This window comes from Macrobrachium nipponense, chromosome 15 (genome assembly GCF_015104395.2).
Source record: "Macrobrachium nipponense isolate FS-2020 chromosome 15, ASM1510439v2, whole genome shotgun sequence".
NCBI lineage: Eukaryota > Metazoa > Arthropoda > Malacostraca > Decapoda > Palaemonidae > Macrobrachium > Macrobrachium nipponense.
In genome coordinates, this window is record NC_087208.1 from 13,604,184 (window position 1) to 13,622,061 (window position 17,878).

Sequence of the window (17,878 nt, forward strand, 5' to 3'; positions counted from 1 at the left end):
TCTCTTCAACTCTGGTGTCCCATGGTATTGCGACATCATTGAGTGATACTTTTTTCTTAATTTTGTCAATCAACGTCACGTCTGGTCTATTTGCACGTATCTCCGTATCTGTTCTGATACCATTGTCCCAGAGGATCTTTGCCTGATTGTTTTCTATCACTCCTTCAGGTTGGTGTTTGTACCGCTTATTACTGCAAGGTAGTTGATGTTTCTTGCACAGGATCCAGTGGAGGGCTTTTTGCTACTGAATCATGCCTCTTTTTGTACTGGTTCTGTGCAAGTGCCGGACATTCGCTTGCTATGTGGTTTATGGTTTCATTTTTCGTATTGCACTTCCCACATATGGGAGAAATGTTATTTCCATCTATCGTTCTTTGGATATATCTGGTTCTTAGGGCCTGATCTTGTGCCGCTGTTATCATTCCTTCAGTTTCCTTCTTGAGCTCTCCCCTCAGTAGCCATTGCCACGTGTCATCGCTGGCTAGTTCTTTAGTCTGCCTCATGTATTGTCCGTGCATTGGTTTGTTATGCCATTCCTCTGTTCTGCTTGTCTTTCTCCTGTCTCTGTATATTTCTGGGTCTTCGTCTACTTTTATCAATCTTTCTTCCCATGCACTCTTGAGCCACTTGTCTTCACTGGTCTTCAGATATTGCCCCAGTGCTCTGTTCTCGATGTTGACGCAGTCCTCTATGCTTAGTAGTCCCCTCCCTCCTTCCTTTCATGTTATGTATAGTCTGTCCGTATTTGCTCTTGGGTGTAATGCTTTGTGTATTATCATAAGTTTCCTCGTTTTTTGGTCTATGCTGCAAAGTTCTGCCTTCGTCCATTCCACTATTCCTGCGCTGTATCTGATTACTGGCACTGCCTATATGTTTATGGCTTTTATCATATTTCCGGCGTTGAGTTTTGACTTGAGTATTGCCTTGAGTCTCTGCATATATTCTTTCCTGATCATGCCCTTCATCTCTTGGTGTTTTATATCCATTATCCCCAGGTATTTGTATCCCGACTCATCTATGTGTTTAATGTTGTTTCCATCTGGTAGCTTTATCCCTTCAGTCCTTATTACTTTGCCCTTTTGTATGTTGACTAAGGCACATTTTTCTATTCCAAACTCCATCCTGATGTCCCCAGATACAATCCTTACAGTCTGGATTAGGGTATCTATTTCCTTGATGCTCTTACCATACAGCTTGATGACGTCCATGAACATCAGATGGATAATTCTGTTGCCTCTTTTCTTCTTCTTCTTATTCTTCTTCTTCTTCTTATTATTATTATTATTTTTTTTTTTTTTTTTTCTAGCTCTATCACAGTCCTCCAATTCGACTGGGTGGTATTTATAGTGTGGGGTTCCGGGTTGCATCCTGCCTCCTTAGGAGTCCATCACTTTTCTTACTATGTGTGCCGTTTCTAGGATCACACTCTTCTGCATGAGTCCTGGAGCTACTTCAGCCTCTAGTTTTTCTAGATTTCTTTTCAGGGATCTTGGGATCGTGCCTAGTGCTCCTATGATTATGGGTACGATTTCCACGGGCATATCCCATATCCTTCTTATTTCTATTTTCAGATCTTGATACTTATCCATTTTTTCCCTCTCTTTCTCTTCAACTCTGGTGTCCCATGGTATTGCGACATCAATGAGTGATACTTTCTTCTTGACTTTGTCAATCAACGTCACTCTGGTCTGTTTGCACGTATCACCCTATCCGTTTCTGATACCCATAGGGTGACCCAGAGAATCTTTGCAATGATCGTTTACTATCACTCCCTCAGGTTGGTGCTCGTACCACTTATTACTGCAAGGTAGCTGATGTTTCTTGCATAGGCTCCAGTGGAGGGCTTTTGCCACTGAATCATGCCTCTTTTTGTACTGGTTCTGTGCAAGTGCCGGGCATTCGCTTGCTATGTGGTTTATGGTATGGGAGAGATGTTATTTCCGTCTATCGTTCTTTGAACATATCTGGTTCTTAGGGCCTGATCTTGTGCCGCTGTTATCATTCCTTCAGTGTCCTTGTTTAGCTCTCCCCTCTGTAGCCATTGCCATGTGTCATCGCTGGCTAGTTCTTTAGTCTGTCTCATGTATTGTCCGTGCATTGGTTTGTTGTGCCAGTCCTCTTTTCTGTCTGTCATTCTCCTGTCTCTGTATATTTCTGGGTCTTCGTCTACTTTTATTAGTCCTTCTTCCCATGCACTCTTTAGCCACTCGTCTTCACTGGTTTTCAGATATTGCCCCAGTGCTCTGTTTTCGATTTTGACGCAGTCCTCTATACTTAGTAGTCCTCTCCCTCCTTCCTTTCGTGTTATGTATAGTCTGTCCGTATTTGCTCTTGGGTGTAGTGCTCTGTGTATTGTCATATGTTTCCTGGTTTTCTGATCTATGCTGCGGAGTTCTGCCTTCGTCCATTCCACTATTCCTGCGCTGTATCTGATTACTGGCACTGCCTATGTGTTTATGGCTTTTATCATATTTCCGGCGTTGAGTTTTGACTTGAGTATCGCCTTGAGTCTCTGCATATACTCTTTCCTGATCGTGTCCTTCATCTCTTGGTGTTTTATATCCCCTCCTTCTATTATTCCCAGGTATTTGTATCCTGTCTCATCTATGTGTTTAATGTTGCTACCATCTGGTAGCTTTATCCCTTCAGTTCTCGTTACTTTGCCTTTTTGTATGTTGACTAAGGCGCATTTTCTATTCCAAGCTCCATCCTGATGTCCGCAGATACAATCCTTACAGTCTGGATTAGGGTATCTATTTCCTTGATGCTCTTACCATACAGCTTGATGTCGTCCATGAACATCAGATGGTTGATTCGGTTGCCTCTTTTCTTGAGTTGGTACCCAGCATCCATCTTCTGTAGTACTTTTGTCATGGGAATCATGGCTACTACGAAGAGTAGTGGGGACAGTGAGTCGCCCTGGAAGATCCCTCTCCTGATATTAACCTCTGCTAGTCTTATTCTAGAGCTTGTAAGTATTGTATTCCAGTTGCGCATTGTATTTTTGAGGAAGCTGATGGTGTTTTCCTCTGCCCCATATATTTTCAGGCATTCTATTAGCCATGTGTGTGGTATCATGTCGAAGGCTTTCTTATAGTCTATCCATGCCATGCTTAGGTTGGTTTTCCTTCTCCTACTATTTTTCATTACCATTTTGTCTATCATAATATTATTATTATTATTATTATTATTATTATTATTATTATTAATTATTATTATTATTATTATTATTATTATTATTATTATAACTTGTAGTAGTAGCAGTAATTGGAAAATAATAAATATGTATTCTAAAATAACCATTTATTTTTAGATATTACCTTTTTCATTTATGTATCCTAATGTGAAACCTGTGCTTGATGAGAATTAGCAATATTGTGAATGTTAAGCCTTACATGTGATAAACAAACTCTCAACACTTCATCAATAGATTTGATATTTGATCTACTTTTATATTTAACGTTAGTTAGTACAGAAAATCCTTGTTCACAAAGATAAGATGTGGAAAACTGCAATAAAACCGTTAATGCCTTGTTAGCTATTGAAGGATATTCTTCTTTGGCTGAAATCCAAAACTGACCAATAGTCACCTCTTTATGCTTGATCTTTTATCCCCGATCAGTAGATATAGCGGCCAGCTCTTCCTCTTCTGTTAACGAAAAGCCAACGTCCTCGGTAGAAATATCAATGAAAGGGTTGCGAATGCAGTCGTACTGCTCGGTGTTTATAGAGGGAAAGCAATAATTCAGATTACCTTCCAGAGTCGCTAAATGAATAGCCTTTTCTCAGCAAAGGAAACATTTTCAAACAGCCTGAACTTGCTTTTCTTTTACAAATCACTATTTTGTTCTGGAATGCTTTGATTCTGTCGGTAGATGAGAGAAGATTTTGATTTCCACTTTGCATAGACATGTTCAGATTATTCAAGTGTTGAAACATATCAGTCAGATATTCCAATTTTGATGTCCAAAACTCACATTCCAAAAGTCCACAAAATTTACTTTTATTTTCTTTTTTTAAAAAAGCCAATAGTTCTTCGCAAAATTAGCACACGACAGAGTAGCTTTCCTCTTGATAACCATCCCATGTTTTCACAAAGTTGGTCAAATATACGAGCCTTTACTGGTCTAGTCTTGATGAAATTTACCATTTAGACATCTGGATCTAAAACTTCTTTTAATTTAACACCCAGTGTTTTTGCCATCAGGACCTCTCTATGCAAGAAACAGTGAGTTGTTATTATCTTGGGATACTTTTGCTTTACAAATGACGCAAGACCTTTCATGGAACCATCATAAATGGAGCTCCATCAGTACAAATTCCAACACACGATTCCCAAGATAAATTAAATTTCACAAAATATCTACTCAAAATAAGGAAAATATCTTCACCTTTAGTAGTGGTAAGCAATTCCTTGCAACAAAGATACTGATTTACTATTCTATCCCCATCAATAAAGCGAATAAAAGCCAGTAGTTGCGCTTTGTTACTTATGTCTGTTGATTCATCAACTTGTAGCATAAAGTATGCATCCTGAAGTTTATTACGACACATTTTCCTCAATTCGGTAGACATTTCCAGAATACGAGTAAGAACAGTATCATTTCATAGTGGAATTTTACTTAATTGTTTCTCTGCAACATCTCCTAACAGTCTTCGCCATCTTTCTGCAAGCGGGCAAAATAATGGATTTAGCAAGAGTATGTGACTTCATCTTTACAGCAATCATTTCCGATACTTCATAAGATGCAATTTGAGCTTTTTCAGACAACGTTACTCTACTTTTTAAAGCAAATGCTTGCTTTGTTTGTTGCTCAAGTAGTCTTTTGAAATTATTTACGTCTTTTCCTTGAAGACTGCTATGCGATGTTTGAAATTGTTTACTTAATTTACTAGGAAGCATCAACTCATTTGACATTTGCCAACCACAAACCAAACACAATGGGAGAGGCTGATTTTCATCTCCAGTCCACGTGAAGCCAAAACTTGAATAACTTTTGTCGTATTTCCGATTTGGACACTTCACTTCACTCGAAATAAAAAGGAAAGATTAAGGAATTTACCTTCCAGTTTAAAATGTCAAATATCGAAGACTTGACTCAGACATAGAAACACATACTCGGTGTCTGAAAAATTTCTGAAAATCATTACAGATATTTTAAACATTAGAATATAATTTTCCTATTCCTTGGGGCGCACCTGAGCACCTCACGGGCCGCACCGGGCGCACAGGTTGAGAAACGCTGGCTTAAGGCAAAGCAACTCGCCGCTTTCTCTACAAAACAGGACCACAAAAATAACTCTGGCACTGAATATCCTTACTAATTTTATTTCATTTTTTTCTATAACCTTAAGTCCTTCACTTCTCTCATTCTAAGATTCACTGCGTGGCCATTTCCTCCATAAAGTCCTACAACAAACGCAAACTAGTATTTGTGTTCCTTTCTGGTTCAATACCGTTTCTTCTATCTCATAGTTATCTCCTTCTCCCTTTCTTTTGACTACGAACTTGATTTCCTTTTAAACGCACATTAGATACCCTGCTTTACACCAAGTCCCTTCCCGCTCTGTCTATTCTAACTCACTCTTTCCCTCTTCCTGTTTCATCATATTTTATGTTTTCTATTCTTCTCCTTCAGTTGTCAAACTGATTCAGCTCCGTCAACGACATTTCTGTCTCCGAACTGCCAAATTCTAGGATATCTGGAGATAAGATTTTCCGGATTCGTTGCCTATAGCCGTTATGACAGCAGTTATATACTATAATATACAAATCAATCCATCATGCAATTGCATTTTCATTTCCAGGTGTCATTTCTAAGTCCTTTCCTTTCACAAGTTTTCCTATTCCCTCTGCTCCGTCTTTTCCAATTCATTACAGTGCAACGCCAACACACTTTCGTTCATTTTTCTTCCTATGATACTTTCATTTTCACTTGTGCTCCATTCTCTCTCTCTCTCTCTCTCTCTCTCTCTCTCTCTCCCTGGTCTCTTCTCTGGCAATTCTCTTAAATTTCCTGCTTGGTCCACCTCATTTCCTCCTTGTCTCTGCTCTGCAATCCCCTCGTTTTAATCAGGTTCATCACCGACAATCTCCTCCCCCAAATCTCACAGCAAATACATCCAGTTCTCGGTTGCATTTTTCTTCTTTCTTGGGTTTATTTATTCTTCCAACTTTGTCACAGCCAATTTCTGCCCTGAGGTCCTGCCGCTTGATCTCTTTCATACCCAATTTCCATTCCTCCCGCTGCTGTCTTCCTGTTATTCCTTTCTTTCCTCTTCTCTCTCTCTCTCTCTCTCTCTCTCTCTCTCTCTCTCTCTCTCTTGTTACTGTCATTTTCGCCCTCAACACCTGCAATTGCAATTTGGAAAGTGAATTTCCCTTTTTTCTAGCTCCATCATTTTTTTTTAAAATTTAGTTTCTTAGTTTATTTTAATTTTTAGATACGAACATGTTACTGAAACGTGTCATCGTCACTCCAACGTAAAATAAATTCTATGCTGAATTTATTTTCCAACATACTCCAATTTCCAATAGATGCGTCCTTTTTCCAAAGGCTTCCTCGTGATGTATGTATTATTAATGAGAATTTTCTTATTCAAATCCGGACAATATAACAACAATAAAAACGATATCAAATTACCATAGCTTATCGGATTTCCAGTTATACAATATTTATTCACTGAATACTCGGAGTCAGACTGAATTTCAGACTAACATTTCTTCTACCCTTTCTTTCTATCCCTTACTCCTCATTTCCTCTAGACCTCCCTTCGCTACTTCACAAATTGAGTGACCGCCCCTTCCCTTCTGCTTTGGGGCTTTAGAAGTTCTTCCCTGTTTCTTTGTTTCTGAAGTTTTTAACTCTTTCTTCCTCCGTCGTACTAGTACTCTTCTGCAGTTATCATTTTTCTCGTTTTCTTGGTCTGAGCATTTGTTCTTGAGAATCCCATGAAAATACTGTCAAATCTTGAATTTCCTTTCCTTTCCTCTTCCATTTTCCCGAGGTCTCTTCCTCTCTCATCCTTCCTTCCCTTCGCCTCGACACTGCTTACTCTTTCCTGCCTCTGTTAAAATACTGACGCCGTCATTCACATTCTAATCCTCCTTAATACCTTCCTAGTTCTACCTCCTTACTCCAGATGTCCTTCTCAGCATCCCACTATCAAGCCCTGAGAGTAATTCCGTTCTCTCTTCTCTCTCTCTCTCTCTCTCTCTCTCTCTCTCTCTTTCTTCATCTATATTTTCTTTGTAGGTTTTGTCAGTGTCCCTACCCCTTAGTCCCCTACATACTCAGTTTTTCCTCTGTACTGTCCTGACTGCTCTTTCTCTGTCACTCTCCCGTTTTCGTCTCTGTGTGACTCCTCAAAAACAGACACTGTAAATGGGCTTTAGTACTGAATGAAAGAATGATTAGAATTTATGTAGAATAATCAAAAGGTCATTTGCTTTGATGCTGAACTTTATATTTCTATTCGTCTGCCCACCAATGCATAATGGAGAAATAGCATCCTATCAATTTTTTAGTATCTCCTGAAAAGTAAAATTGGTTTTACATATGATATCCTTAACAACTATGACGTCAATTTTCGTAATATATATATATATCAGTTCATAATTTTCAGTGAAGCGTGGTCATCCCTCGAGAGTAAATCCTGAAATACGAAAAGTGGAAAGAATGGGTGAAAAGACACGAAAGAATATGCTTAGTCGAAGAAAATGGCCATTTAAAATCTTCTGATTTTAAACTTTAAGTAAATCATAAAAGAATCGGTGTTGAGATAAGAACTTTTGCTTTAGCAAGAAATGGAAACTGAATCCTTTCCTCAAAATATTGTTCAGAGTAAATCATGGAAAGAATTAAACATGAGATGACGGTAGACGAAAATAAAGTATAGATCATCTTATTCAAACAATAAAACTTGTATATTAACATTTTTCACATTTAACGTATATCCTGCCTTTCCTAAAGTTTTTGCTAATAATTGTGCAATAAAATGTAAATCTTACTCTGTTGGTATTTTGGTATTATATCGTTTGCCGGGTGAATCGGACCAATATTTTTTTTTTTTTTTACGTTCATTTACCGTTTAGTTTATCTTACAAGTGCCAGCTTATTCTTTCATCCCGGCTCGCGACCGACCGGAGTGAATAAAGTTCTCTGTCTGTCTGTCTGTCTGTCTGTCTCTCTCTCTTTCTCTCTCTCTCTCTCTCTCTCTCTTTCTCTCTTTTAGCGACGCTTCAGTTGAAAGCGTGGTCGTGTCGATCTAGTTTTGCTTATCAAATTTCATAAAAAGAAAAAAGTTAATTCAGAGTTTGGGCGAATAAATTAAGAATAAGTCTTCCGAGTTTTTGTTTATTAAGAAGAAATGAATTTAGAATGAGTTTTAGCCAGTTGAATTTAGACGAAGAGGTCATTAATTAGCTGTTGGGATAGAAACAACACATCTTCGTTAGGCTTAGAAATTACGGAAGGAAGAGTGACTTTTTATTGCTAATTAATTCGGGCGGGGGGAACATGACGAGCTTTTGGTCTTTGGCATAAAATTTACAATGTTCTACTATTTCTGTTCTTATTCCTTGTTAATATTTATGGTAGTTAATGTATATATATACATATATGTATAGTATATATATATATATATATATATATATATATATATATATATATATATATATAATATATATATATATATATATATATATATATATATATATATATATATATATATATATATACATATCATATATATATATATATATATATATATATATATATATATATATATATATATATATATATGAATAACTTGATCACGAAGTATATAAAACGTGATGCTATGTATAAATAAAGGTTTATTTGCCACGAAGGAAAAAAATGAAAAAACGAATTGGCCGAGTACTTTCAGTCCTATTCGGACCCTTTACTGAGGCATACTGATTTTACAAAGAAACACCAATAGTCAAAAGAAGGCTTAATATACAAACTCGACACTACTACATTAGCCATAAGGGTCTATTTTCACTCTACAGAGAGGAGGAGGAGTCATAGGCTAGCCACACCTTGAAGGATACCCGCTGTAAACAAGTGATTCTTCCAGAAAAACAGTACATTTTGAAAACAACACGGGAGCATATTACACTTTAATATCATGAATTTTTACATTTTTTCAAATCCACATAAATTTTTATGAGATTTTTCACTCAGATGGATCAACAGTGCATTTGAAGTCTGGACTGTTCTAACTGAATACATATGCTGCTTAACCCGAACACATAAATTTTTACTGGACTGACCAACGTAAAACGATGGGCAATCCTTACAAGGAATTTTGTAAATGATGTTGTTATTTGTTACGGGACTATTCTTAATTAGCATATCTTTAATGGTATTGTTATAAGAGAACACTACATAAAATTCACTGTTGAAATTGAAAATAACAATGTCATCCCTTTCCTAGATGTATTAATACATAGAGAATCTTTCCAATGCAAATTCAGTATTTATAGAAAACCCACAAATAATTTAACATATGTACATTTTTATTCTGGCCACCATCTTAATATTAAAATTTCAATTTTTTCTTCTATGTTCCTACGCGCTTTGCGTATCACGAGTCCACAATACCTGGACCAAGAAATAGAATACATAAAAAAGATAGGAAACGATCTCTGCTACCCACCTCATTTAATTGATTTATGTTATCAAAAAGCTCATAAAAAGTTTTATAATGTTGCTATTAATGAAAAAGAAATCCCTAAAAATGTACTTAGCTTACCTTATTTTCGTGGATTTGAAACCATAAAATCAATATTTAAATCGTTTAATGTTAATGTAGTGTTCTCTTATAACAATACCATTAAAGATATGCTAATTAAGAATAGTCCCGTATCAAATAACAACATCATTTACAAAATTCCTTGTATGGATTGCCCATCGATTTACGTTGGTCAGTCAAATAAAAATTTATGTGGACGTATTAAGCAGCATATGTATTCAGTTAGAACAGTCCAGACTTCAAATGCACTGTTTATCCATCTGAGTGAAAAATCTCATTGTATTAATTGGGGTGATACCTCGGTAATTGCTAGATCTAATGATTATGTTTCAAGAAATTTACTGGAATCGGCAATTATACAAATCACTAATAAAAACAACCTAAATCTTAGTCTGGGAATGTACCATTTGGACCCATATATTTGTAAGATGTTTATGAAGGACCTCAAAATAAATGAACAACTAATAAATTAGTCCCACATGTCTATAGTTATTAATTCTCTCTCTCTCTCTCTCTCTCTCTCTCTCTCTCTCTCTATCTTTCTCTCCTCTCTCTCTATCTTTCTCCTCTCTCTCTTCTCTCTCCTCTCTCTCCCTCCCTCCTCCCTCCCTCCCGCTCCCTCTCCCGCTCTCTCTCTCTCTGGTTGGTCGATATTCCCTCTCCCTCTTTCTCTTTCTCGATATATATATATATTTATATTTTCTTTCGTCTTTTTAATTAATAATAATTTTTGTTGGGAAAATTTGTGTAAAAATTCATGATATTAAAGTGTATATGCTCCCGTGTTGTTTTCAAAATGTACTGTTTTTCTGGAAGAATCACTTGTTTACCGCGGGTATCCTTCAAGGTGTGGCTAGCCTATGACTCCTCCTCCTCTCTGTAGAGTGAAAATCGCCTTATGGCTAATGTGGTAGTGTCAGTTTGTATATTAAGCCTTCTTTTGACTATGGTGTTCTTTGTAAAATCAGTATGCCTCAGTAAAGGGTCCGAATAGGACCGAAAGTACTAGGCCAATTCGTTTTTTCATTTTTTTTCCTTCGTGGCAAATAAACCTTTATATATATATATATATATATATATATATATATATATTATATATATATATATATATATATATATATATATATATATATATATATATATATATATATATATATATATATATATATATATATGTATATATATTATATATTATATATATATATATATATATATATATATATATATATATACATATATGTATGTATATATGTTAGATGAAAGGGGTTATATGTTTCATATGCCAATGAGATGTGCTGTGACTTTGCGCAGAACAGTCTGAAGCAACAACCTGAGAAAGCTGATAAATAATTTCTGATGCATAGTTTAAGCAGGTCAATGTTCATCAGCTCATGGGGTCTTGTTCAAATGCCTTTGGAAACTGGCTGCAACCAGTTTATAGAGGCGTACAAGTGTATGAGATCGTGTGTACATGTGCGCCTCTTCCGTTGATAATGGCATCTTTAGCCAAGTCTATGGGAAGACTTTCAGAGAGGTCCGTGGGAGAAAGGCAGAATGCTGGGGATAGCTCTACAAAAGTTTATTTACTTATTTGTGTGAAGTTCCAAGCTGTAATGGGTGTTTCTAGCAAGGGAACCGAGAGTCCTAGGGGGGCTGAGGGTCCCGTGTGGAGAAGAGATTGGTGTGACTAATTACTGTTTAAGACATTTAAATATTGGGGGTTTAACTAAATTAGTTAGTCTATGAGACTTGAGTTATTATCTTTCCATTGTTAAATAAATGTTATATTTTTCCATATCTCTGACTCTCATTTGATGACCTGTTAGAATGGAGAGAGAGAGAGAGAGAGAGAGAGAGAGAGAGAGAGAGAGAGAGAGAGAGAGAGAGAGAGAGAAATTGAATGTATTGCCAGTTGCCTACCACTTTGGCTTGACTCTTACCAAATGAAATACGAGATTCTTATCTTGTAACATATATAGATATATATATATATATAGTATATAGATATATATTAATATATTATATATAGATAGATAGATATATATATAACTATATATATATATATATATATATATATATATATAGATTATATATATATATATATATATATATATATATATATATATATATATATATAATATATCATATATATATATTATATATCTATATATATATATATATATATATACACACACACACACACATATATATATATATATATATATATATATATATATATATATATATATATATATATACATATATATATATATATATATATATATATATATATATAACATATATATCTATCTCTATATATATATATATATTATATCTATATATATATATGTGTGTATATATATGTATATATATATATATATATATATATATATATATATCTATATATATATACCTATGTGTGTGTGTATGTATGTATGCATGTATATATCCACCCAGTGGACATCTGTTGCCTTTCACTCTCACTTTTTTAGTAAAAGGCTACACCCACGGCTAATAACGTGGAAACTGCTGTCTTGCAGTCTTACTTTTTAATAAAAGGTTAGGCCCACTGCCAATAACTGTTGAAACTGCTGCCTTGCAGTTTTACTTTTTAGTAAAAGGCTAGGCCTACTGCCAATAACTGTGGAAACTGCTGCCTAGCAGTCTTACTTTTTAGTAAAAGGTTAGGCCCTCTGCCAATAACTGTGGAAACTGCTGCCTTGCAGTCTTACTTTTTAGTAAAAGGCTAGGCCCACTGCCAATAACTGTGGAAACTGCTGCCTAGCAGTCTTACTTTTTAGTAAAAGGCTAGGCCCACTGCCAATAACTGTGGAAACTGCTTCCTAGCAGTCTTACTTTTTAGCAAAAGATTAGGCCCACTGCCAACCCCTGTGGAAACTGCTGCATTGCAGTCTTACTTTTTAGTTAAAGGTTAGGCCCACTGCCAATAACTGTAAAAACTGCTAAAAGGCTAGGTCCACAGCCAATAACTGTGGAAACTGCTGCCTTGCAGTCTTACTTTTTAGTAAAAGGCTAGGCCCACTGCCAATAACAGTGGAAACTGCTGCCTAGCAGTCTTACTTTTTAGTAAAAGACTAGGCCCACTGCCAATAACTGTGGAAAATGCTGCCTTGCAGGCAGACTTTTTAGTCAAAGTCGAGGCCTGTCGCCAATACCTGTGGTTGATAACTGCAAGGGCATGTAGTCGTAAAAACCCCTTTGCCAAATAATAAACCATGCCTGATGTTGTAAGGAAAGGTGCATCAGCAACCAACCCCTTAGTGTAGGGATAACGGTGGAAAGAAGATATATATATATATATATATATATATATATATATATATATATATATATATATATATATATATATATATACTAATTACGGAGATGTCATAGAATGATTGTAAGTTGCCTAGATGGAAACTGTAAATTTCAATGTCGAAAATCGATTTAGATTTAACAGATGTACCAACAAGGGAGGTATTGCTTTTGTTAATAAACAATATATATAGATAAAAACCTTTATATTTATATATATATATATATATATATATATATATATATATATATATATATATATATATATATGAATAAAGGTATAAGCCACGAAGGAAAGTGAAACACTGGAGTCACTGCAAGATCTTTCAACTCAAAGACTTTGAGTCGAAAGATCTTGGAGCTACTCCAGTGTTTCACTTTGCTTCGTGGCTTATACCTTATTTATGTATTTATCACGTTCCAAACTTTCGTGACTCAGTTCTACACACACACACACGTATATATATATATATATATATATATATATATATATATATATATATATATATATATATATATATATATATATATATATATACATATGTATACTGTATACATATATATATATATATATATTATATATATTTATATATATATATATATATATATATATACATATGTATACAGTATACTATATATATATATATATATATATATATATATATATATATATATATATATATATATATATTATGTTTGCGTGTGTGTATAGGTGCTTTATGTATGTGTGCATTGTTTATTAGCAAAATCATTACCTCTCTTGTTGGTAAATTTCTTGCATTTCAATCCATCTCATATTTTTAAATGTTGCAGCTTTCATCTAGACAACTTTAATAAGATACAATTATCCTATGACACCTCCGTAATTAGTTTTGCATATTTAAGAGGCCTCTGCGGCATTGGCCCCCGCTGACATCAAAATTTGTTTTAATTTTTTTATATTTTCGTTAAAGTATTTCATAAAAAAAGATAGAATTCTTGGTAGTTTTACTTTTTCAATGTGTGCCATAGGGAGTTACACCTGTTATAGATTTTGGATGGGTTAAAACGATATATTAAAGATTAATGATCTAAACCCTGCATGAAAGATTCATTATCTGCAATGCTTACAAAGGCGACGTAAAAATGTGATAAATGACAGCATTACACACCTTAATTATCGAGGAACTCAGATGTGTAAGAATGATATACAATTGTGTTAGAGATGATTTAGTCGACATTATTTGTACCGTTATATCATATGAATCATATTCATAATTATTAGAGATAACCGAGTGTTACCTTCCCATGTTATTGCTGCAAACATTATACAGCAATCAGCCTTTCTACTTTTGTATTATTGCTAGAAAATTTGTTATCAGGGCAACATTCAAATACCCCATGTATTCACCCAGTACTTAAACATGAGGAAAATTAAGCCCAAAAAAAGTATACATGAATCGGATACAAATAAATTGATATAAAGCCTTGAATATGCTATTCGTTATTAAGCAAGAACACTGTGAATGTAACAATAATGAAATGAGAATGAAAGACAAACAAAAATTTAAGCAACATGAAGGAAAATAAAAACGTCGGAGAAACAAAATTATAACAAAGAATTGGAAAAATTTGCATTAGTTAATGACATGTAAAATAACTGAAAGGAAGGAGAAAGAGGGGATGCAAAAAATGAAAAGGTTAAATATTAACTGCAGCTTGAGAGGTGAAAACAATGCAGCTGAACAGTAAATAGATTTGGAAGATTTTAGCCAGAAATCCAAAACTGAAGCAAATATCGTACAAAGTGAAAACGGAAGGAAGGAATAGTGAAAATGTAAAGTTTAAATGTGAAAAAAATACCTACAAACCAGCTAAAAGTAAATGTATAAAAATGCACGTAAAATTGAGCAACTTACAGCTACAGTTGTAGAGTTGAAACTTATCAAAACTTACTCGTTCATTATTTTGTTGGCTTCTCTGTCATCATTGTGGCCCATGACCGCTCGTACCAGGATGAACAAAAGAAGAAATCATTACCTCGAAAGGATTCCTTGCATAGCATAGATTTAGGAAAGAGGTCAATCGTGGCTAAAGGGGAAAAACAACGAAATCATTAACCATCAAGATAATATAATAATATTATATTATTTTTCAGATGCCATGAAGGATAACACACCAGTTATTTTAGGATATTGAATATTTTATTTAATTTCTTATTCGCAGGTTGAATAAGGACAGTTAACTAAAGCATATGAAAGAGAATAACAAAAGAGTTGACGAGTTGAAGACTTTATGATGAACTGCTGTTTCAACGCCCGGGCACAGGAAATTCAGGGAATGTTTTGAGTTTGAACCTCCCGGATTCTTTCCTTCTTGGACTAGGAACGAACGAGTTATCCCTTTTAAACCTGTTCAGCGTAAAACAAATGAAAGTCGCTTTCAGCAGGTCCCTGGACACTCCTGAACTCCATGCTCTACCGGATAAACTTTTGAGCCAGATTATAAGAAACATCGAAAGCTTTCCCAATGAAACCGTCGATTTCAGGTAAGCCACTTATTCATTCACTTTCTCTTTCGCTCAAGATTAGGCGGCTGCTGTTGGTCGCAGGTGAGGGTATGAAGAGAGAGTAAAAAAATTGCTGTAAACCAATGAATAGGGGGCCACTGTAGGTAGAGACGATTCTCTCTCTCTCTCTCTCTCTCTCTCTCTCTCTCTCTCAATCAATCAACCAGTTTCAATGGAAAAGACAATGAAATCAATAATGTAAATACGGTGTGATCACGACGGTATTGCCCCTCAAACCGAATTAAGTTCTGTATTTCCTATTCCCTGCCATTAGACAACCGCAGCTCCGCCCAGCCTTCCAGAAGATATACCCACTGTTCCTACTTCTGTATGGCCTCCTGGTGGTCGCGGGCACCATCGGGAACATGGCCATGGTGACCCACCTCATAAGGAGGCGACGCTACAGAGAGCCCGTCTGCACCTACCTCATGAATCTGGGCGTGTGCAACTTGATCATGAGCCTGCTGCTCCTTCCCCTGTCGCTGGCCATCCTGCTCCTCCAGAACTGGATATTCGGGAGTTTCCTCTGCTACTTCGTGCCCATGTTGCAGGTAAGGAAGAAGAGACTGAAAGGGTAGAAAACACTCTAGATAAGGGAGCTAGAAGTGAATGCCACTTGAATTCAGTTTTGATTTAATGTATGGTATTTGAACAAACCCAAGTCACAATGTTATGAAATACATTGTTCTTCATTGACGGCAAATTCTTGATTCGAAATCTTATTTGCAACAAATAACAATAATTCGAGTAACCGATAACAATTTGCAACATAAAATGAATATTATATATATATATCTTATATCGTCTTCTTTCAACACCATTATCCCTACATTAAGTGGTCGGCTGCCTGATGCGCCTTCCCCATTGCCTTTTATCAAAAGCATCATCCTCCACTAAACTTCTTCTCTCCATATCTTACTTCACTTTATCTCACCATCTAATTCTCTGTCTTCTTCTCGATCTTCTTCCTCTATCAGGTTCCTCCTAAGCCCTCTTCATTTCTTCCTCGTCATCCATCCTTAACACATGCCCATACCATCTTAATCATGACTCTCTTATCACCTCTGTAATCTCTACTAAGCCTGCCATTCTTATTTCATCATTTCCCAACTTCTCAAGCAGCAATATTCCCATAATCCACCTCAACATTCTCATCTTTAATCTCTCAAGCTTTACTTAAGCTTTTCTTTTTAGAGCCATGTTTCTGATCATTACATTAACGCTGGTCTTATCATTGTTCCATACGCCTTGACATTTAGCTTGATTGCCATTTTCTTATCACATACTGCTACCTCTCTCCACTTCCCCCATGCAGCTTTTATCCTACTGTCAACTTCATCCTCACAACCTGCCTCTTGGCTTAAAGTAGATCATATGAATTTAAACTTTTCCTGCCTGTTTTATAATTGAGCCTCTTCTTTCTTGTATTAGTATTCTGTCTCTATCTTCCATACTGCTCTGCAAAACCTCTGTTTTATTCACATTCACCTCTAAGCCACCCCTCTCTAAAGACTCCTGCCACTCTCCAACCCTTCTCTGTTGGTCCTCCTCATTTTCAGCTGTAATCACCAGATCATCAGCGAACAACAACTCCCACAGCTCTTCATTCCTGATATCTTCACTCAACACATCCATGACCAGCACAAATAAAAATGGGCATAATGCTAACTCATGTTGTAATCCAACACTAACTTCAAAGTTAGTGTTGGATTAATTTTGTGCTCGCTCTTGACTAGCGTAACCAATTTTTCTGGGACTTTCTTCTTCCTCACACATAAAAGATATATTCTATTTCTTATGTCCTTGAACATTAATGTTAAGTTATTACACTACAAGATCCGTGACCGCCTGCATGAATGATTTTGACATAATTCGACGATGGTTAAAGATTTTTATTGATTTTTGAAATAACGAAAACCTTAAAGCACACACGCAGGTATATATAATTCCAAATACTTCATATAAAACAAAGACAAAAACACTAAAAGCAGCATTCGCTGTTAAGTTCTTATGGGTGTGTGTGTGCGCATAAATAAATAAATAAATAATTAAATAAATAAATAAATAAATAAATAAATAAATCAACAAATAAATAAATAAATAAATAAATAAATAAATAGATAAATAATTAAATATATATATATATATATATATATATATATATATATAGATATATATATATATATATATATATATATATATATAGATATATCGAGAGCAGTTTATTAACTA

General features: G+C 35.3%; 1 protein-coding gene across 1 annotated transcript in view; it reads left to right on the plus strand.

The window, feature by feature from the left end:
• The window catches only part of LOC135226999 (5-hydroxytryptamine receptor 1-like), a 203,812-nt gene that overhangs the window by 94,109 nt on the left and 91,825 nt on the right, over positions 1-17,878 (plus strand). The window contains exons 2-3 of the mRNA XM_064266729.1: positions 15,304-15,625; positions 15,921-16,197. Coding sequence (XP_064122799.1) covers positions 15,507-15,625; positions 15,921-16,197 — 396 coding nt within the window. The 5' untranslated portion in view covers positions 15,304-15,506. The remainder of the gene's footprint in view (positions 1-15,303; positions 15,626-15,920; positions 16,198-17,878) is intronic.